The sequence below is a fragment of the Equus przewalskii genome, chromosome 2, assembly GCF_037783145.1.
Source record: "Equus przewalskii isolate Varuska chromosome 2, EquPr2, whole genome shotgun sequence".
In the NCBI taxonomy this organism is placed as follows: domain Eukaryota; kingdom Metazoa; phylum Chordata; class Mammalia; order Perissodactyla; family Equidae; genus Equus; species Equus przewalskii.
The window spans coordinates 61769795-61791892 of NC_091832.1; the positions used below are offsets into that span (position 1 = coordinate 61769795).

The 22098-nt window shown below is 32.4% G+C and overlaps 1 protein-coding gene across 1 annotated transcript in view; it reads left to right on the plus strand.

Moving 5' to 3' along the window:
* The window catches only part of FBXO8 (F-box protein 8), a 40475-nt gene extending 19010 nt beyond the window's left edge, over positions 1–21465 (plus strand). The window contains exons 3-6 of the mRNA XM_008514502.2: positions 3180–3306; positions 17868–17986; positions 18982–19178; positions 20828–21465. Coding sequence (XP_008512724.1) covers positions 3180–3306; positions 17868–17986; positions 18982–19178; positions 20828–21015 — 631 coding nt within the window. The 3' untranslated portion in view covers positions 21016–21465. The remainder of the gene's footprint in view (positions 1–3179; positions 3307–17867; positions 17987–18981; positions 19179–20827) is intronic.
* The last annotated feature ends 633 nt before the right edge of the window (positions 21466–22098 follow it).

The following is a 22098-nucleotide window of genomic DNA, read 5'->3' on the forward strand; positions in this document are numbered from 1 at the left end:
ACCTCTAAATATAATCATGCTTAACTGTCCTTTTTATAACAGATAACTATGTATTATGAACTATTTCTTTTTATCCTGGACTTGTATTTTGAGTTTCTTTTCATTAAAACCTAAGAAGATAAAGATAGAGTTATCATCACAGTCAAATTTAATCATGGGAAAAGGAGGACAGTGTAGAAGAAAATAATGACTCTACAGTTAGAAAAGAGGTTACCACTTAACATGTAGCAGTTTATTATAAAGCAGAAATTCTCAGTTTATTCTAAAAATACAAGTTGTTAATTGAGAATATAATCCAAAATTTAGAGTGTTCACCTCCCTAGTGTAGTTTGTGCTTCCCATGTAAAGAATAGGCATACTTAAAAATCATTATTCCCTAAATATTCCCCAAATCTTATTGTTTTCAGTGGTTACAAATGGAGTATATGTGTGTGTGTGTTTGCTTATTTATATGTATATATTTTTGATCAAAGGTACGTGTTAGCATAAACTTTTACTAGTGAATATTTCATCTACTTTTTTATTTTTTCTAACCACCATTTCATCGATGAAGTAGGCAAGTTTTAGAAAGCAAGGAGATAATCTACTTGCTGAAGTGAAAGTAGATTTCTAAATTTTAGCAGCTATTATACTAGTTTAAATTTAAGCTATAAATCTAAGAACGTTTGGTGGAATAGAATCTATTTTATGGAATCTAGTGACTCCTTAAATAGAATCATATACTTGAGTCTTGAAAATGTTACCAAACATAGAAGAATCATTGGATCTTGGGTTTTCCAGCATTCTTTACTAACGTTTATTTAAGTCTCATCATTTTAAAATGGGACTTCCTAACAATGTAAAACATATCTAAAAACAAAAGTCTTTTTGAGACTTTAAATAATTTCTGAATGAAAATCTGAGAGAATTAATAAATTATCTAAATAGCCAAACTTCAGTAAAAATGTATTACCAACAATGACGTTCCTGACTCAGGCTTCCTGATGCTACAGAATTAAGTGGCAATTATATAGTTCAGTTCTCAATCTCTGAATAGATAAAATTCATCAGTGTCATCTTGTTATTTTCTCATTGTTTTGTTATAGTGAAAGTACTATGGAAGTGAGAGGCAATTCTATTATTTAGTAGTGTTTAAAGTAAATTAGTTATTAATTTTTTAGTCATTTAATGTAAGAAGAAATAAAAATACTTCAAAACTGACTCATTCTTTATTTATAACCTCTTTTCTACATTTTAGTATTCCCAGCAAACTTAATTTGTGATCTTATATTTGAACTTTGAAAAAAATGTTTATTTCTGAGCTTATCTGAACTCAATCAGAATGTATTCTTCATTTGGGATTTAAATCTGAATTGTTCATTTCTGAAAGAAATAAATGCTTCTTTTATTATTTATCACATAATTATGCCTATTTTTTTTTTAAAGATTTTATTTTTTTCCTTTTTCTCCCCAAAGCCCCCTGGTACATAGTTGTATATTCTTAGTTGTGGGTCCTTCTAGTTGTGGCATGTGGGACGCCGCCTCAGCATGGCTCAACGAGTGGTGCCATGTCTGTGCCCAGGATTTGAACCGACGAAACTCTGGGCCCTCTGCAGCAGAGCGCGTGAACTTAACCACTCAGCCACGGGGCCGGCCCCTAATTATGCCTATTTCTATGATGCTTGAATATTTTTTCTTAGTAATAAATTGCTTCCAGCATTTTAAGTTAAAAGTTCGCTTAGTTTTTACTTTGTTTTAACAAAGTTTTAACTTTGGATGTGTTGAATGCTTATTAATGTTGAGAAGTTCTGTTTTTTTCATGTAGCTAAGAAATAAAAGTCAAAAGCTTTGGGACTAAGTTAAAGAGGCTACTAAAATATTGATAATTTTCTGAACAAGTTACTAAACTTTCTGTTTTAGAATCAATGATTTCATTTGGTTGGTAAAACTAATGCTAGGATATAAATTAACTATTAAGAAGATATTCTCATATTAAATTAGATATATTATCTACTATCCTCACAATTTTTGATGTTTTAGGCTGAGACAGTAACATTTTCTTGTTTTCCTGTTCGTGTGTGTTTGTGAAAAGAAGGAAGTTTGAGCCGAAAATCAATGAATAGCAGAAACTGAAACTATTTTAATGTTTGTCACTACAAGTAGGTGTTTTTTGGACACACACTAAAATCAGATAATTTTAAGACCATGAGTCATTAAAAGTGTATCAAAATATAATTTCAGTATTCTCCATGTCTCTAGAGTAATGCACTTATATTTAATGGTCTATGGAATATATCCAGAATTTCTAGACATTGTAACAAGATAAAACTTTAGCTTTCAAATATAAAAACAGCTAAGCTTAACATCACAGCTTTTCATGTATTTATTGAAGTTATAGAATTACAATTTCTATGTTTAGTTTGCTTGTTGTTGATTTATGTGTTGTTAAAAAAACAAAGCTCTCCCCCTGCCCAGCAATCTCCACCCCCCATTCAGTTTTATTTAGCAGTAGAGCACATAGTTACTTAATCCTCTCTAGCTTCTTGGTTAAGATTGCAAGCTCTGGAGTAAGACTCCTTGGGTTCAAATCCTGCCTCTACACAAATTAGCTGTGCTACCCTGGGCAAGCTTTTTATCATATCTGTGTTTCTTTATCTGTAGCACCAACGTCATAGGATTGTTGTAAAGATTAAGCAAGCTAATGCTATTAAAATGCTTTAAATAGTGCCTGGCAACTAGTAAACACTCAGTAAATGTTAGCTATCCTTACTATTAATCGTTTATATTTAACTTCAGATAGTACTCATGAAAGCCTTTGAATAGCAGCAGAGTATTGTCTGATACAGTGCTGGCAGGCGAGAGGATGGTGCAGAAAGATGGGGCAGGTTCTACTCTGCACAGGGTCACTAGGAGTCAAAGTCCACTCCAAGTCACTAACACCAAAGTACTCCTGAATATTATTAATCTTTGTAACTCACATTTATTTAGTACTATCAAAATTGCTAAGTTGAAGACATTTGTCTATTATACACTAGTAAACAAATAAAAAACAAGTACAGAATTAAAGATTTTAAAACTTTAGAACTATAAAATCCAATTTTATATCATTTCATGTTAATATTTTATCAAGTTACACATGTTTAACTTAGGAAATTAAATATAGCAATGTTTTCATATCTGATTTTACCTTACTTTTACAGGTTGTGTAAATCCACTTGGGGTCACTGTTCCATATATAATAAGAACCTACCTCTAGGATTTTCTTTTAGAAAATTGTATATGCAGCTGGATGAAGGCAGCCTCACCTTTAATGCCAATCCAGATGAGGTAAGTGAAGAACTTGAATATTTATGACAGTTAAACTTTATTACTATCTTGCTGCAGCTTTCCAGCATAATAAACTTGCAAGTAAAGTAACAAGTGTTTGAATGTGCCTTTTCAATCACTGGGAAGCCCAGTAATTGAAGTTAATGCTACATGACATTGTCGTTTCTCTTTACCTTACCATGTCATATTCTAAGTCTTTCCACCTGCTCATTTTGTATGGCAGCTTCCATGGCATATATTCAGTCCTCTGCTAGGCCTAATTGAGATATTACTGCATTATAAGTGGACAATACAACATATGTCTATCAAATTTTATCTGCAGCTTTTTCTTTCTATTTTATTGTTTCTATTTTGTAATGATGCTGCGTTTATCAGAGATAATCACAAAGGACATCGTTTGTTTGCAACACATCAAAATGTTGTCTTTAAATAATGCCTTTAACAGTCTAATTCCATGCTGCCGTAGGAACTGCTTATAGATTCTGTTATAAAATTGAATAATTTTATTTTAGTTATTTAATTCTTTCTTGTCATAATCTATAAGAATGATCAAATGTGAAGACAGTTCTTTCACTGTTTTTTTTCACCCCTATTCTCATTTTAACATATCCTGGAAAGGTTCAGATTTTCAGAAATGTTTAAACATCAGCTAGACTTATTCTTAGAAATTGAATGGAAATTATACAACCATTAGAACTACTACTTCTGGGTGGATTATTTTCTGTGGAAAAATTTAACTGGCATTTATTTTAATTTATTTAACTTTCAAAGTCCAGCTTTTTTCATTTGTTGTAGAGGTATTAAGGACTGTTTAGGTCATGCAGTCAAATAGCTTTTAAAATACCTTAACTTTTGCTATGTTTCCATTAGAGAAATGTTTCTCCCATGCGAAATATTTGAATATTAAAGAGAAATACTGATTTTATAAATGATACATTTTTAAAATTAAATTGATTTTTGCTTGTTATATATGATTTCTTTCTTTGTTAAATTTTTCTTGCATATGAATAAAAATATATATAATACTGTTAGAAAGGTTTACTGATACACACACATTATCAGTTAAGTTTTAGCCCAACAAATATAGCAGACTATATATATTATAAATCCTGGTATGAATATTTAAATTAAGATATTTTTTCTCTCTTTTCACCATCATTTAAAGAGCTTTTCCTTTCAATGAATAGAAGACTGATACTTTTAATGAAAATAGAATGATTCATAAGTTAAAGTTCAAATTATAAATTTGAAACCAATATAATATTGATTGTTTAGAATCTAACAGTCATTCTTTAGAAGGCAAATGAATGGATAAACTATAATAAATTTAGGTTTTGTAATTTATCCTTTTATTGAAAATTTTTTCTGATGCTTTTTATCATAAAATATTCTTATTTTTACATTATTTTTGGTCGAAAGCAAGTTCTCTTCCTTCTAAATATATAGCAACAGTAAGCATGTCACCTTTTTGTTCTTGCACTATGGCAGAGCTGCTCTGTACAAGAGATTCTGCTACACCTGTGTATTTGAAGGACATGGTTTCAGAGACTTCATTATTCTTGTTTATTAGAATTAGACATTACTTGTTGCTAATTAAAACAGTTCATATGACAAACCTTATAGTAAGACATATATTTTGCATTAGTCTCTTGGGTTAATTGAATGATGATTACTGAAAAAGAACTGAGGCAGAATAGTACAGTGTTTTACTCTAGATACATAAGAATCAGGAAAGGCAGATATTGCAAGCCCCAGTCATATTATGCCTGATTTATCAAGGCATACTGACTCTGGTCATAAATTATACTGATGTTGAATAAAAACTGTCATCTTCAATTTATATCACTCGCAAATGTTACATTCTATGGAAAATGTAACTTGGTAAGTACTGAGTTGTAGATTCACAAAGTCAGAAAATTTGGATCTTATTGCTGATATTGATTATGGTAAGTAGTCATTCCTTACTAAAAGAATATCAATTTTTCAGACAAATTATAAAGCCATCCTTTTTATACAAAGATGAAAATGTAGATAGGCCCTCATATACTAGAATATGATACAGTTTTAAATATGTAAATTGAAAAAGCTAGATGTCAAAATATGTTTCCATCTTTGCAGCTACATATATCAGACTATAGGGTTCTTGTTGTACCTCCTTTGGAGTGTTTGGAGAGGGGGCAGAGAAAAGAGGTAAATTAAAGTCCTCTTTTTATCTTTGTTAGGAGAGAGGATTGAAGTTGTTAATTAAAATAAAATTTTTAGATCTTCAGATTTTACTTATCCATCCTACCTCCCATTATTATTGAGAGTTGGCTGTATTTTCATTTTCTTCACTCCCTGGCCTGATTTAAGGATAACCTGGAGCATTCCAGAAGTATTGAATTCACCATTCTGAAACGGGCACATAGTGCTGCCAAGAGGTGTAGAACTGAACCATTCAAAGTGATTTGTGGTTCTAGAATTCTAATGCTATGCTTTTATGAACATCAGTAACTTAGCAGGTGTTCTCTAAGAGCAAAATAGAATTCTGTCTTTACCAGAATGCACTTAGGATATAAATGGAAAATGAAGAACGCTGAAATACACTTGTAGGCGCAGAGAAATGAGAAGTATTTTAATAACTATATTCTAAATTTTCTTTTATTGACCAATATAAGTAATCACTGTCAATTTGGTTGTTTATCCAAGTTAAGCCTTCAAAATTGTAATCATATAATTGAAAGAGTTATGCTAAAAGATGTTTTTCTATAGAACTTATCTGTATGATTCATACTTTAACCAGGTCTTAGAATCATTCTTGCCAGATTTTTTGAGTACTAGAAATGAGGAAGTACTTTTTGGAGGTTGGTTTATTTTTTTCCTCCTCACTAGAGCACTGTCATCAACTGTGTTATTTTCAGTTCATTTAAGCCGGAGAAGTAAATTAGTTTTGATGATATATTTAAATGTAACTAGTATTTATTGTAAGTACCTGAGATGAGATGTATATAATTGTTCAATATTGTAAAAAGTCTACTTTTCTATAATTTCTAGTTCTGTACTTAACATTTTGATAGCAAGCATCATTAAAATATTATAAAAATAAGAATACTTACAGCCACAGGGAACAAGATTCTCCAAAGGACATCGTTCATGTCACGGATGTGGGTAACCAAACTCCACAGCAACTGCTGGCAGTGGCTCATGGGGTGGGGGCGAGCATCTGCACAGTTTGTGGTACGATGATCTAGCACGCTGTTGTTATATGCATGACATTGTGATCTCAGCTGTACGTAGTCTTGATCTTGTGCATGAGCTTGTGTACTTTGTGGCAGGTGACCACATTCTAGTAAAGGAATGTGCTAAAAACCATCTGTTTACATTAGGCTGTATTTCCCTTGCATGTACAAGTTACCTGTGTTGATTTTATTCCACTACAATATTATAATAAAGTAATTTTGGTTATCAAGCAGTAAGCTATATTCCTTGTGTTCCATTTAGTATTAAACATTTTCTTGGCAAGTTATTTTTAAATTTGTAGTCTGGAAAATTGGTAGTGAACCTGATTTAACTTTAACATATTGTAGGTTTATTTTTGTTTGTGTAAATATGTTTTATAAAAGGTTTTTTTTGCCACAACTAGATGGACCTGCAACTAAGATATACAACTATGTACCGGGGGGATTTGGGGTGATAAAGTGAAAAAAAAAAAAAAGTTTTTTTTATAATATCCTCATGGAGTTAGGTAAAGAAGTCTTTTTTTTTTTAACTGTTTAAGTACATTTTTCCTGTGTTCATATGGAAACACCCACGTGCATATATGTTATATTTTATTAGATTTATCTGGGATAGAATCTACTATGAGAAATATTTTAAATTTGACCTATGCACATGTTTTAAGTGGGAATGCATAAGCAATTTATTTTCAAGATAACATACTCTTTTTGTTGTTGGACCAGCTAAAACATAAACAGGGAATTTGTAGGAGTTCTCCATTATAGAGTGAACTCAGGAATTTATACTCAATTCTTATGAATAATATCTCAGATATTAAATCTTATCGCGTTTTTGCTCCAATATACAGCAGCAAAGTGTTCATTACCATTACTTCATAGCATTGCAACAGTGATGAAAGATAACTTTTACTTTTATTCCTAGGGGTAGGAAACTGATTGGTGTCATCAGAATGTATAAATCCCACAGTTAGCTAGAGGTCAAAAAAGACTTCATTTAGAATCTGATTTGGGGAAGTTTGTCAAAAATATCAAAGAAGGTCTTAAAACACTTGCCTAAATGGGAAAAAAAAAAAAAAAAACAACTTTCTCCTGTGTAAGAATTACTTACCCAAAAGAGCTAAACTGCTCAAGTTCATTGGCAAAGCCCTTTACCCTTGATCAGCATACAACACCCATACTACCAACACCAAATTTAAAAATGTGAAATGCTAAAATGAGCAAGATTTTTTCTTTGTTTGAATTTTACTTTTGTTACCAGTTTATATAAGTGTACCTGGAGAGTTTGTAATATTGTGTCAATATTTTAAGTACATTTCAAAGAAAGATATGTTTGCTTTTTATCTCCTTATCATAGCCTGACTACCTGGATGCCTCCAAAAAGGTTCTTCCTTGTCTGATGTGACCACAGTTTCAGTGAAACTTGACATGACTTTCTAGATTTAAGTTCTCAGCTTTATTATCCAAGGTAGTTGTCTCTCCTGCATGTCTGTCCTAAATTTAGCAATTGCTGCTACCAGTGTCACAGTAAATGTCGCTGTAAACTGTGAGTGCTTTATCAGAAATCTAAAAGGCAATATTTCCTCAATTCTTGAATGTCATCAATTGTATGGCATCCATCAATTTAATAGCAGCTTAGAAATATGGGAGTATGAAGGAAACACTACAATATGTCATTTTTTAACCAACTCACTGGTAGTATACATTTATCCCTAATATTATGTAACATTTTCTTTCTCATATCATAAAGTTTTTGAAGATGCCTTCTTTATAGTCAAAGTCTTAAGCTCTTTGTGAAACACTGGGCGCCAGCAGTTAAATATAGCATCACAATAACATGTTGCTTTTTATTATTTGGACTGATGACTCTGACCTTTAAGAGTTTATAATTTGAGACATTTCAAAGTACACTGGAGTTTTGGTCCAACTCATAGTTTTTTTGTTATTATGTCATTGTCTCTTTTTTAACCCTTTAGTTAATTATATAATCGTTAAAAGTTTACAGCTTCTCTTGAAAGTCAGCTGGAAGCTTTGTATAGATAGATTCAAACATTCATTCAACAAATATTTATTACTTATCTCTCCACTTACTAGTTGTGTGACTTTGACTTTGTCAAATTATTTAACTTCTCTATGCTTCAGTTTCCCCATCTGTAAAATGGGTACAATAATAGTACCTATATCATGGTGTTATTGTGATTATTAAATGAGATGATGTACATTAAGCACTTAGTGCCTCTAAGTGCTCCACAAAACTAGCTTTATATTTATACCGGAGGTACAGCTACAACGAGTTATACTTCTAAGAGCCAGGCACTACTCTAGGCTTAGGGGTTCTTGCTCTCCTGAAACTTTTGAATTCTAGTAGATAAATATTTCACACTGAGAAATAGTGCTTCTTGAAGTATGTATCCATCGCATCAAAATCTCCTGACGTTAGATGGTGATCCCCTTTGCCTTTGATTTCATTTCCTGGCATGTGATGAGCAATATTTTGCATATATCGTAATTTTTTGTTTCAGTGGTGCTGCTTAGTTTAACTTTTTGAGGACATTTTAAGCAATAATTGTGTTCCAAAGTTATGTTCAAATAAAACATGTATCTTGGCTGAAATGGGGGTAGGATGAACAGATACTTTAATTACATGAATATACACATGTGCTGGCAGTGAAACTGCCATTTAAATCCTAACTTGCTTCTCTGCTTGTCTACTATTAAGATTTGTTGGGTTTTTTTTAATGTTGCTTATTTCAAAATTGTTTCAGAGCTGTTAAAATATATTTATAAATGTACATATTAGAATCTAGGTAATATGATTACACTCTAATTGTTATTTATCAAAGTAGAGTTAGTCCTTTAAAGATTATTCATATATATACATATTGCAAATGGAATATTTGTGTGTCATTTTTGTAAAGTAGGAATTCTAAATTAGTTAACATTGGTGCTCAAATGTGTCACTTTCTCATTAGTTTGAATTGTTATTAACTATACCTTACAGAGTTCTCTCTCCATATTTTGATTGGAATGCTTTCTTTTTCTAATTTACAGACAGGTTGGAGATAGAAAGGGCTTTTCCAAGAAGCTTACTTCCACTACCAGCAACTTTATCAATAATAATTGCAATAATGATTGTTATTTTTAATTATTAGTAGTAATTTATCATTTAGGAAGTACCTTCACTTTCATCATCTTATTGATCTATTTTGGAGACTATTAGAACTCACAAGCGTGGCTCGTTTTCTGTGGAGGCTATTGCACTAATTAATAGAGACATTTTATTGTTATTTAAAACCTTAGGTAAGAAGATTCATGTTATTTTGTCTGATGTCATTGCTTCCTCTCCTATGGAAAAGAAGCCGGAAGATCTGTTCTGTCCTATACCTCTCCTCCATTTCCCTGGACTCCATTAGAGCAGATTTTCCATTTTTCTTTTGATTTCCTTTGAACTATCCCTCCTTTATGTGCGATTTCCTGTTGACATCTAAAATAATTTAGGGTGTGTGTGTGTCTGTTCTTAGCAATTTCTCAGCATTGTGCACTTTAATGGTCTGAAAAGTCCTCCACAAATTGTTCTAGGAAGCGGAAGTCCTTGCCGATTCAGACACCGTCCATGAAGAAACTGACTTCATTGCATAGTCCACACTCCAGACTGAACAGTAGGACTCTTCATTCTCCTTTAGGTGAAATGTGAAGTTCTGACCAATTTCAGTAACTGTTCAGAGGGAACTAGCTACAGGGTTTTGGCACTCTCTCTTCTCTTCACAACTGTCACTTCTCCTGCAGAAGTATAGCCATTGTATGCTCTCTGTTCTTCCCAGGGAAGAGAGAAGACAGAATTTGCAGTTCACATTTCAAACTGACTATCAAAATTATCTTCACATTTCTTACCCAATTTTCATTACCCCTTTCCTCTCAGTTCTAAGCCACACAGAGCCCCCCAGTGAATAGCCTAGTTACGCATACCTCAATAAGAGGAAAACGTTACTTATTACTCATAAAATAATCTTTCCACCCAGGACAACTTTAAAAACCTGGGCATAGTTTTTACTTTAGCCTTTGAACCTAGTGACTAGATGGGGAATAACAATTACAGTATGTATGAGCAGTTTAAATTACCATGAATAAAGTAAATGTGTGACATTTCTGAAGTATGTGCTCATTATTTTTTACTATCCAGAAAGTAAAGTTTTCATAACGTATCTTGTATCTCCTAATTTTTGCATTACTTTTACTGTGAAAAGATGACATTTCAGTTGTTCATTTCACTGTGATTAAAATGTGTACTTGAGTATGAATATATTGTTTTTCAAAGTAAAAGAAAAATTAGAAATCTAGATTGAACTATTTTGTTTTATAAATATTTATTGTTAAAATTTAAAGAATGTTATTTTAAGTCTTCAGATGTTCTTTTAAAAATAAAATTGAATGCAATGTCCAGTTTTCTTTCTATTATGTACTGTTCTAAGGACAGATTTATTACCTGAAAAGTAGTAGCCACTTTGCTGGATTGTGTACACAGTACTGGATTTACATTGTTTACATTGAACAAAACTAGCTAAGTCAAATTTCTTTCTAAATTTCTTTACTATGCTGTTATTTAGGAAAAACAAATTAAAGATACTCCCTAGTATGTCACAATTTTGTTTTATTAGTGATTTCTTTTATTGATACCAACTGTTACACAATGTTTCTGCCAAATGTCTGTGCCAATAGCCAGTACTTTCAGTATTGGTAGTCAGTACTCTTTTTTTTTTTTAAGTAAGACTTTATTCATTTATTTACTTACTTATTAGAGCAAGTTTAGGTTCACAGCATAAGTTGGTACTTTTCCATTTGGCTTTGCATGCCTAGTTTTCTAGAATTCACTCTGTTCCCAAATATATATTTTCTGGTTCTGAACATACATATGGTAGATTTTGCTTTTGAAACACACTGTGGATAATGATTTGAGTCAAAAAACAAACTTTTATTAAAAGGGGAGAGAAAGCTTGGATATTTATGTAATAGAAGAAAAGAAACAAAGTAGATATATCTTAAAACATGACTTATTATGTGAAAAGAGCCATTCTTTAAGAAAATGGAGAGATGCTTTATATAGGTGACTAAGCTCCAACACGTCTTTTTCTTCATTCTGAATTCTTTAATATTGGTTTAAGCTATTTGTTTATGATTTCTTGAATTATGTGTGTTTGCCACCTAAACAAATTCCATCAAAACAGCTCACCACTCTAATTTGATTGTGTAAGTCTTGCTGCTCTTATTTGCATAACATATTTTAGTGACATGCTCTATGGAATCTACTTTTCAAATTTTTTTTTTCTTGAATCTCTGAAAACATCTGTTCTATTAAAGAAGACCTTAACATGAGATGAGATGAATTCACATGAACTCACCTCACTTCTCATTGCTGCTTGGCACTCCTTATATTTATTTCTAGTCACTTCCCTGTTATGCCTCACGTCATTGTTGACAGAAATCTTTACCGCTTTGCTCCAGGATCCAAATCAACGCTCTCTTTTCCAGTTCTTTCCAGATGTCTGCTCTTAGAAGAAAAACAACATGCCCTCTGTTTTCTGCTCTTATCAGTTTCTTAATATACCTATCTCTGAACCAACACTCCTGTCCTGTCTTCCAGGCTTAAAAAGCATTATAAACTCTACCTGTATTTTCATTTATTTTCCCTGCTCCCTTTCTCTACTTTGCTGCTTCCATTATCTCCTCTTTCTCTTACACTTCAGTCTTTTCATCTCACCTTTGGTTCTCTTTCTTTGTCTTCTGACATGCATAGGTCAAAATTATCTGAAAAAAATTTCATTTTATCTGTTTTCCCTCTTATTTTTCCAATTATGTTTTCCTTCTTTGTACTGATACATCTGTCAAATGAGGGGGCTATACTCAGTTTCCTTGTCTTGAGCTCATTCCTTAGCTTTCTACTTACATTTGAGCCCCAGTTACTCTAGAAAGAGACCTCTGGAAAATCACTGCTTCGTTTTGTCCCAGTCACCAAATCCAGTGCCCCCTTTTCCCATTTTGTCCCCTTGAGCTATCTAAAAGAAAAAGGAAACCAGCCATGTTCTATAGTAGGCAGTTTTATATCTTCACAATAGTCATCTAAATAAGATTTTTACTGACTAGGAAACAGGCTCAGAAAGGTTGAGTAAATTATGTTCACGTAATCATTAAGTGGCAGAGCCATGATTTAGTTCCGTTTTTGAAAATTATGTTCTTTCAACTGTACTATGTAATTGCATTGTATACCCTTTTATTTAAGTTTCAAAGGCTCTTAGTCTCTGGGATATTCCAGCTCTGTCCTCTTCATTGTCTGCTCCCTGATTCTTCTTATTCGAGATCCTTTTTATTTTCTTGGCCCTGAGCTAACATCTGTTGCCAATCTTCTTTTTTTTCTTTCTTCTCCCCAAAGCCTCCAGTACATAGTTGTATATTCTAGTTGTAAGTCCTTCTGGTTGTGCTATGTGGGACGCCACCTCAACAGGGCCTGACAAGCTGTGCTATGTCCGTCCCCAGAATCTGAACGGGTAAAACCCTGTGCCGCTGAAGCAGAGCGCAAGAATTTAACCTGGTGGCCACAGGGCCGGCCCCCAAGATCCTTAATCTATACCTCCAACCCTTACTTTCTTTATACCTTATTATATTGCCAACTGCCTACCCTGACTTTCTGGTTGTATCTTTCATTACTTGAAGTTGAACATTTCTAAGACCAAACTCATCACCGTTTCCTTCAAATCAACACCCTCTGTAGCCTGTGTTTTTTTCTGTCAGTCATTTCCATCTTCATCTAAGCCAGAAACATCAGTTATCTTTATTTTTTACTTTTCATTATCCCTTGGCTTGATAGCCAGCATATTAACTATGCTCCCACTGTTTATTTCCATATATGTAGCATATGGGGTTTTTTTCATATGTCTAAGAATAGATTATTTCCATTGCATTTCTATTGCTTTTCCACATGTTCAGTCCTGGACAGTTGCAGTAGCCTAAGTCTAATTTCCCTTCGATTATTTCTCTTTATATTACTGTCAACTTTACATTGCAGGCCATTCATTCATCGTGTTAAAAAGCCTTCAGAGGCTTCCAGTTACATATAGGGTAGAGAATAAGCTTCGTACCCTAAAATTCAACACTGTTTCTACTGTAGTCTAGTTCCAGACTTGTTCTCAAACCCAAGATAGCTCCCCCTCTTTCCTGATAATAGCCTGAGTTTTTTTTATCTCACACTGCTTTTGCTCATGTAATACAATATTGACTGAAATATTCTTCTCTAGTGGTCTCCTCATTTTAGCTATCTAAACCCCTACCATTCTGTCAAACTAGATATTCCAAGAAACTTCATCCAAATGTCCTGTCCTACAGTGATTTTTCCTTTCATGAAACTACTGAAACACTTATTTTATACCCATTCATTTAGGCCTTATTTGACTAGTCGCCTTGTATCATAGATTTATCACATATGTGTATTCTAGTTATACTTTGTATACCTGTCTCATCTCCCCTGATAAACTTTAGATTTTCTTACAGCAAAACTCGGTTTTATACTTCTCAGTGTCTGTCATTGAATATCTTGCATATACATATATGTCTTGTGCTTAATACATTTTTAAATAGAAATGTAGACAACTTTAACATATTTGTTTTGATTCAATGTTTTAGAAATACTGTTACAGCAGATACATACCTATCTATATGTATACATACACAGACACACATATATCTATTTTACAAACTAGTCTTTGGGTGTTCATATTTATATTTAAATCTAAAATTAAATGGATACTTCTTTCAAAAATCACATCACTAAGAAATTTAAGATTTGTACATGAATGTTATTTATCAGTTTATCATTTTACAAAGAATTGTGAAGCCTATTATCTATACCCAATCCATTTTCATAATAGAAATTTTATTTACCTCACTGTAACTTTCCTTTAAATCCATTTTTTAAATAAAATGCATTTGGCCACTAGTTTCCTTTCAGCTGACAAGAGCTTCCCTTTATGCTGTGGAACCAACTTATTATAGGGCTGACACTATCATAATTCATCTCAGAGTTATATGTCAGAAATCTCTTAGGGTTATGCCCATATGAAAAAAAGGAACTACTCTATGACGGTAACAATTTAGATAATTCTGTAAGTTCAACAAAGTAGAGTTTTCATAATGGAGTTAAAATTTATATAGATTAAGTAATCAAATTAAAGTAAGTCTGTAGTAATAATTTGAAGCTTAAGCTTATTTTGGAAATGTAAAAATAAAATGAAGCAAGTGACAAACTATTGGCCTTGGATAACTCAGTGAGCTGTAGCTGCAAGCATGCCCTTCCTTATGTGGCACTAACCTGCCTACGTATTACCAACACTCACTGACTATACTCCTAAACTCTTCTAGAGTAGAGATTCCTAACTTGTGCTACTTAGATGGGCTTCAGGCATTTGATTTCTGTTTTAAAAATATTTATGTGCATTATTATGGGAAGAAGTTCTGTAGTTTTCCTCAGCTTAAGATCTTCACTAAAACTACACACAATATCTGTTCATTTTCCTTGTGACGCAGCCTTTCAGTTGTCTTAAAGTCTTACTCTTTTTCTTCTTTCCCGAGTATCTTCTTTAGGCCTAATATCCCTACATCCCTTAGCTCCTCCTTATATAACATGAAGTCTAGACCTGTCAGCAGTCTTTATCAGGTCCTGGTTTCCTTTAGCCGGATAAGTTCTAGTTTGTCAATATGCCTCATAAAATGCGATATCCAGAATTGGACGCTTTTGTAGTTATTCGTGTAGATGATAGTGAACTACAACCTTCCCTTTTCTGGAAACTATGTTAAATTAGACTAATATTAATGTTCATGGTTTCCTTTGCCTGTGAGACACCACGCACACACAGGCATCTACACTGCAGAGAGTTCTAGTCCTTATTAATAAATGTATGTGCTGTGTGCTCTAGGAATCTCTCTGTACCATTCTCCCAAAACTTTATTAAAAACCAAAAATATTTATATCACTTACTAAACAAATGCATAGTTATTCAACAGATCTCATGCTATGGTTTCTTTTGTATTTCATTGCTTACATAACAAGATAGAAATTCAGGTGGTTGTCAGCTTGCTTATTGAAGATTATAATCTGGTCCCATGCCTTTTCCTATTTGTCATCTCTTTACCCTTCATTTTGCTAGCCCTTCTAAATTAATCTTCCTTTCCAGGAAAATCCCAGGCTTGAAACTGATACCTCCTTTCCTCATAACAGAATTGGCTTATTTCAAGCTGTGTTCTTCATTTTTAGGACTGGGTTTAAAACTGACTGTGTATCTGCTTACTCCTCTGTATCTGATTGATTTTGGAGAACTCAAGTTAAGGCAGATTCTCAAAACATGATTCCATAAAAAAGGAAATGACCAACAGTATGTTTTTGTGATGCCTACGTGAGGCAAATACCAATGTTAATTTATAACTAAGGAGCATCAAATGATATTAAAATGGCATATATCATATAATTATAGAATTATATACTATTTAATGGCTCATATTAGTGGTTTTTATATTTTGTGTAATTTTTAAAGAGGAGATTCTAATTAGTTTTACATCTCTTAAACATTGATTTACAAGTAGGTATGAATAAAGAGCCTATTCAATAATACTTAATTGACATTCTTTTGTCTTTGAATCACTTGGATTAAAATTAAACACTGGAAATACTTCTGAAATATTGTTATTCTTTTAAATGGAGGAATTTTGGAAAAAATCAAACCAGACACCTTTTGTTAAGTAGATCAATTAAATATACAGTCAACTCTCGATTATTCAAACTAATGGAAGAAAGGATGGAGCAAGAATTACTATTTCTCTACTTCCTGTCCCCTCAGACAACTGCTGAAAGCCTCATTCCAAACAAATTCTTTGGCTTTCCATCTTGATCGTGTTACATTTTCTAGCCTTGTATCCAGGGTGCAGTCTGAAATACGGCTTATGAGTTGACAAGAAAGTTTCATATTATCATATTGTATTCTTCCTTATATACATTTTTAAGATCAGTGCTTTATCATTGCTTTTGTATTATTAAAATTCACATGAGAATTTGATAACATTGCTGTTAGGATATTATCCTGATGGCTCATAAAATTAGTTTTATATGAAAAAAATCTTATCTTTGAATTATAATTTATACTTAATTATAACCTTTCAAAAGCGTTACCTCATGGTACCAAATTGCTTTTAAAATTTTTTAATATGAAAATTTTATGAGAGTTTATCTTGGAGTCTTATAAAATTTCTTCCAACTTTTTGAATTCTTAATGTGTGCAATAGTTCTGAGTACTATGTAAGTGTTTGTAAAAGGGAAGAAATGCTGAAGGAATTTGTGTGAAAACAGTATGTTGCGTGTATATAATACGTCATTTTCTCTACCAATTAACTGTACACAATATGCTATTATCCAGACATAAGCATTCATGGGAATGCATGTATCTGGATAACTGCAAGTTGAAATAAACACACCTGCCTTTTATTTCAATAACTGCATTCAAATCCACATAAGGCATTTATTTGAATGTGACCTCCATATACATGAGAGAACATTGGTTTCAGCGTTTGATTTTTTGTTGATGTTTTGTTGTTGTTGATTTAAATCTAATGTAGACACAAACTTATGGATAATGCTTCTCTGGAAAACTTTGCATGCAGAGAAAAGGAAATTCAAAGGTAAATCGTATGAAAAACGTTGAAATTTTTTTGTCTTATTATGTTTGTGTCAGTATATATTAGAGCTTGATTCCTAAAGAATGTAGCAATGCTTAAAGCCAAAGTGTGTACAACCCATGAGCCTGCCTGGAACTGTGCCTACTTTAAGTTAAATAATTTAGTTATTTTTCTTTCCAGAATAAAATTGTTAGCCTTTCATTTGGAGAATCTTTTTTTCTCAAGTATTTCCTTGAATAATATAGTAGAATATGTATCTGAACTTTAAGAAATCATGTTTTCTATTAGGCAGCAGAAATGTTTGTTACAAGACTTATTTTAAAGTCTTCATAGTAGTTTCTGCCCCCAATCTAGGCCATATTTCTGTTTAGTTAGTTTTAACTGACATGAGCCAGAAAATTGAATTAGGAATTCTCTAGGAGTCTTAACTTTGAATTTCCTACTTTCCATTGCATGTAAACTATCAACCACAAATAATGGTTTCAGTTCAAGTTCTAGCTTGTATTTTGCATGTTAAAGCTATAAAAAAGTCTGTTAATGCTGGAAAGAATTTATGGCTATTGTTCTGCTATTGCCTAATTGTTAAAATTTATAAATAGAGACTGATTTTATTTATGTAGATTTGTCTTTCTGTCTTAGGGAGTCAACTACTTTATGTCCAAGGGTATCCTAGATGATTCACCAAAGGAAATAGCAAAGTTCATCTTCTGTACAAGAACACTAAATTGGAAAAAACTGAGAATCTATCTTGATGAAAGGTAAAAAAAAATTTTAAATTTTCATCAAAAATGAGTTAAGTAATGCTTTTAATGAGTTGTTTTATTTTAGAAACTATACTACATAGTAGTCATCTAGCTGAAAAATCTCTGTCACAGCTGTTTGTAACTTCCATTGTGTCATGAAAGCAGACATAGACAGTATGTAAACAAATGAGTATGACTGTGTTCTAATAAAACTTTATTTATAAAAACAAGCAGGGGGCTATATTTGGCCCACTAGCTGTAGTTTGCTATCTCTGCCAAAAGCAATCAGTAGAAATTAAAGATTATGATCATACAATCATGGTTGAGTTCAGTAAGAACTGAAGCATATTATAACAAAGTGTGACTATTCATTAGAATGCTCTTGATAAAATAATTTATGTACACAAATATTTATATAATTGTAAATAACTAAATGTATATCAACAGAAGTGTTACATACTTAAGATGGGATACTGTGGACCCATTAAAAAGAATGACTTAGATCTACGGGTAAAGACATGGGAAGCTGTTCACAATATACTATGTGAAATAAGCAAAAGCCAATTCTGGACCGATATATAGTATATATTGGCATTTTTTAAAAGTCTATATAAATAGTTGTTACTTCTGGTAATGTGGATTGGTGTGTGAGGTGAAAACTCATTATTTTCGTAATTAAAAAATAAAGAATTCTGTTGCTGTTTGGATTTAGCCAAGAGGACACTTGAAAAGCTGCTGCCTTTTTTATACTGCAAAATTCCTTTTTTCTTCATTTTATAATTAGAATTACTAGTTTTACCTTGTTAGAACCTATTTACAAAAAATTTTTAAATAGTTTAATTTCTTAATCATAGATTTTTTTAATTTTGAGTTATATATTCTTTATGGGATTAGCTGATCTAGTGATCAATAACAAAATATTTTCATCCAAAAAATGGCAATTTATTATTTTTCTTATTTTTTAAGAGAGAAACATTAACTAGAGCTGTATCTTTTTCTTTTTCTACTAGGAGAGATGTCTTGGATGACCTTGTAACGTTGCATAATTTTAGAAATCAGTTCTTGCCTAATGCACTGAGAGAATTTTTTCGTCATATCCACGCCCCTGAAGAGCGTGGGGAGTATCTTGAAACTCTTATAACAAAGTTCTCACATAGATTCTGTGCTTGTAACCCTGATTTAATGCGGGAACTTGGCCTTAGTCCTGGTAAGAATATATATGGTGAATTCCTTCCTTCCTCCTTCCCACCTCCAGGTAACAATAGTAGTATATGAGACATTTTTCTCACCTTGAAAACATGCTTTCAATAATTACAGATACTTCTTTTACTGCTTGTACCAAGGACTACTTCAATGGAATACATCATTTACGTGAGCTCAGAAGGAATACTTTAGTTTGTCATAGCTATCAATTATATTTAGTAAACATACTGTTTTAGTTTAACTTTCTTTGTATATAAATTCTTTAAAATTATTCTTGTTTGACCATTGGGCATTTTTACTAATCTAATTAAAAATGTGAGAAATTATTTATTTATTTTGCTGAGGAAGATTGGCCCTGAGCTAACATCTGTTGCCAATTTTCCTCTTTTTGCTGGAGGAAGATTCATCCTGAGCTAACATCTGTGCCAGTCTTCCTCTATTTTGTATGTGGGTCGCTGCCACAGCATGGTTGCTGACAGAGTGGTGTAGGTCTGCGCCTGGGAATCCAGGCCCCTGAAGCAGAGCACACCAAACTTAACCAGTAGGCCATGGGGCCAGCCCCAACAAATTACTTTTAAAGCTTTTAATAAACTACATGTTATATAGGTAACACCTAGAAGTTTTCTACTAAAATTTATTTTTAATGCAACTAGTTTTCATCGTTTGTGTGTCTATGTATGTGTATGTGATATAGCCTGAGTCTCCTACATATTTTTTCATTTGATATAGCTTTAGTTATCTCTTCATATCAAAAGTTTATTGTGTTTATCTTATTAAGCAGGGGTTGCAAAACATTTAGTTATCATATGAAATTTGTTGAATGTACTTTTACAAGGTATAATGTTTAACTTAGATTACAATTGTGAGATTCTGAAGTAAACACCATAGTAGTAGCAAGTAGCGAGTATCATGAGGTTTGTTACTATTTTAATAGTAAACATCAAATATTGCCCTGAGCCTATGTAAAGAAGAAATTTTCTTTTTGCTCAGTCAGCTTTAGCAATATTTTCCCTAAAGATTTACTTTTGAAAGTAGTATGTAAAGTCCATTGACTTTTAAAATATATATCTTAAATGAGAATGTTAATTTAATAATCTTATGAGTTGTTTACATTTTATTTTCTAGTACCAAGTTATTATCTTTCTTGTCCTTAAAGATGCTCTCAATTAAATTAGATTTTTGTAAAAACATTGTATGTAGATAACTGTGGCTGCTTTTTTAAGAATGGGAAGATAAATATACTGACAGTACAAATGTACTTTATGGATAGCTGAATGGGAACATCACGTTTAAAAGCAAAGGTGAAAATAAAGCCCAATCTGAAATTTTCAAATTTAAAATGAGTTTTCACTATAAACTCCTGAACTATTCTAAAGTTCTTTTGGATTGAAGAAAATGCTCACTGAATTGGTGTTCAGTTAGGATGATCAAGAGTCCATGTTTGCCCAGGATTGAAGAGTTTCCCAGGACACAGGATTTCCAGTGCTGGAACTGGCAAAGATGCAGGCAAACTGGGACGAGTTGGTCATCCTGTATTTAGTTATTTTCTAATCTTGATTTCTTGAAATTTTGAATATCTGCGTTATTTAATTCCTTTGGGAATCACGTTTTTTAAACCAGCTAATAATTTGCAATGTTTCCCTTTAATTCCAGATGCTGTCTATGTACTGTGCTACTCTTTAATTCTACTTTCCATTGACCTCACCAGCCCTCATGTGAAGAATAAAATGTCAAAAAGAGAATTTATTCGAAATACCCGTCGTGCTGCTCAAAACATTAGTGAAGATTTTGTAGGGCACCTTTATGACAACATCTACCTTATTGGCCATGTGGCTGCGTAAAAGCACAATTGCTACGACTTCAGCTTTTAACTTCAAACTTAAGCTACCCAAGGACTTATTTAGCGGATAAGGGGGTTACATTAGTGCTGGTCATTCCAGCCTCTGTATACAATCAAGCTTGAGTGGACAAACTTTTTTTTTCTTTTACTATTCTCTTTTTTAGTAATTTCCTTGGGGAACTAAAAAATTTTGCAGAATTTTTCTTAATTTTGCTTATCATGTTTTGCACAAAGCAGAGCCATTGTCTGACACAGCTGTTTAAGAATGTTAAACTGACATTATACTCTAAAAGATGGTATATTTGTGCATTAGATTTGCCTGAAAAACTTTATTCACTTCCATTCTTTTTAAAAATACCATGTAATGTGTACATATTTAACTAAAGAGATTTATAATCATAATTATTTTATTGTAAAGATTTTAACTAAAGCCTTTCCTTTTTCTCTCAAACTGAGTTCTGAAATTTATTTTGAACTTTGAAAAGAGTATTGATTTGTTACTATATTAGTATGCAAAACAGGTACTTATTTTTATAATATAAAGTCATCACTTGATTTTTCATTTTTAAGATTTGTAGGTTAGTCAAGACTCACTAAGTCTTTTAAACCATTTGGGATAGCAAAAATGTTAAAATATAAGATTTCCACATATAAGAACAAAGTGTTACTAGAACTTATATCTGAAGTAACTGGTCAAACTTTACTGTTCTAATCTTGATGATTTTGTTCAAAATCAGTTGAGAAAGGGAAATTGTGAATGATAGTAAGCATTCTTTATTCATTCATTCATTATTTCCCAAGGGCCTTCCATGTGCTAAGCACTGTGCCAGGTACTGGCGATACCTAGACATGGGCTCTGCCTTCACAGATGTTACATGATTGAGTAATGAGAGGAAAAACACTGCTTAATGGAGAGCAAATGGATAAAGTATAGCTTAACTATTAATAATAAAACACGTAGCATTGGAATGATAAAGAACAATATATGTATATGGTAGCTCAGAAGTTCCCTGGAAATACCATTAAGTGAAAAGCGTCAGCTTTGGAATGATACACTGTGTGACGCACAGAGCTGCTGGTTTAG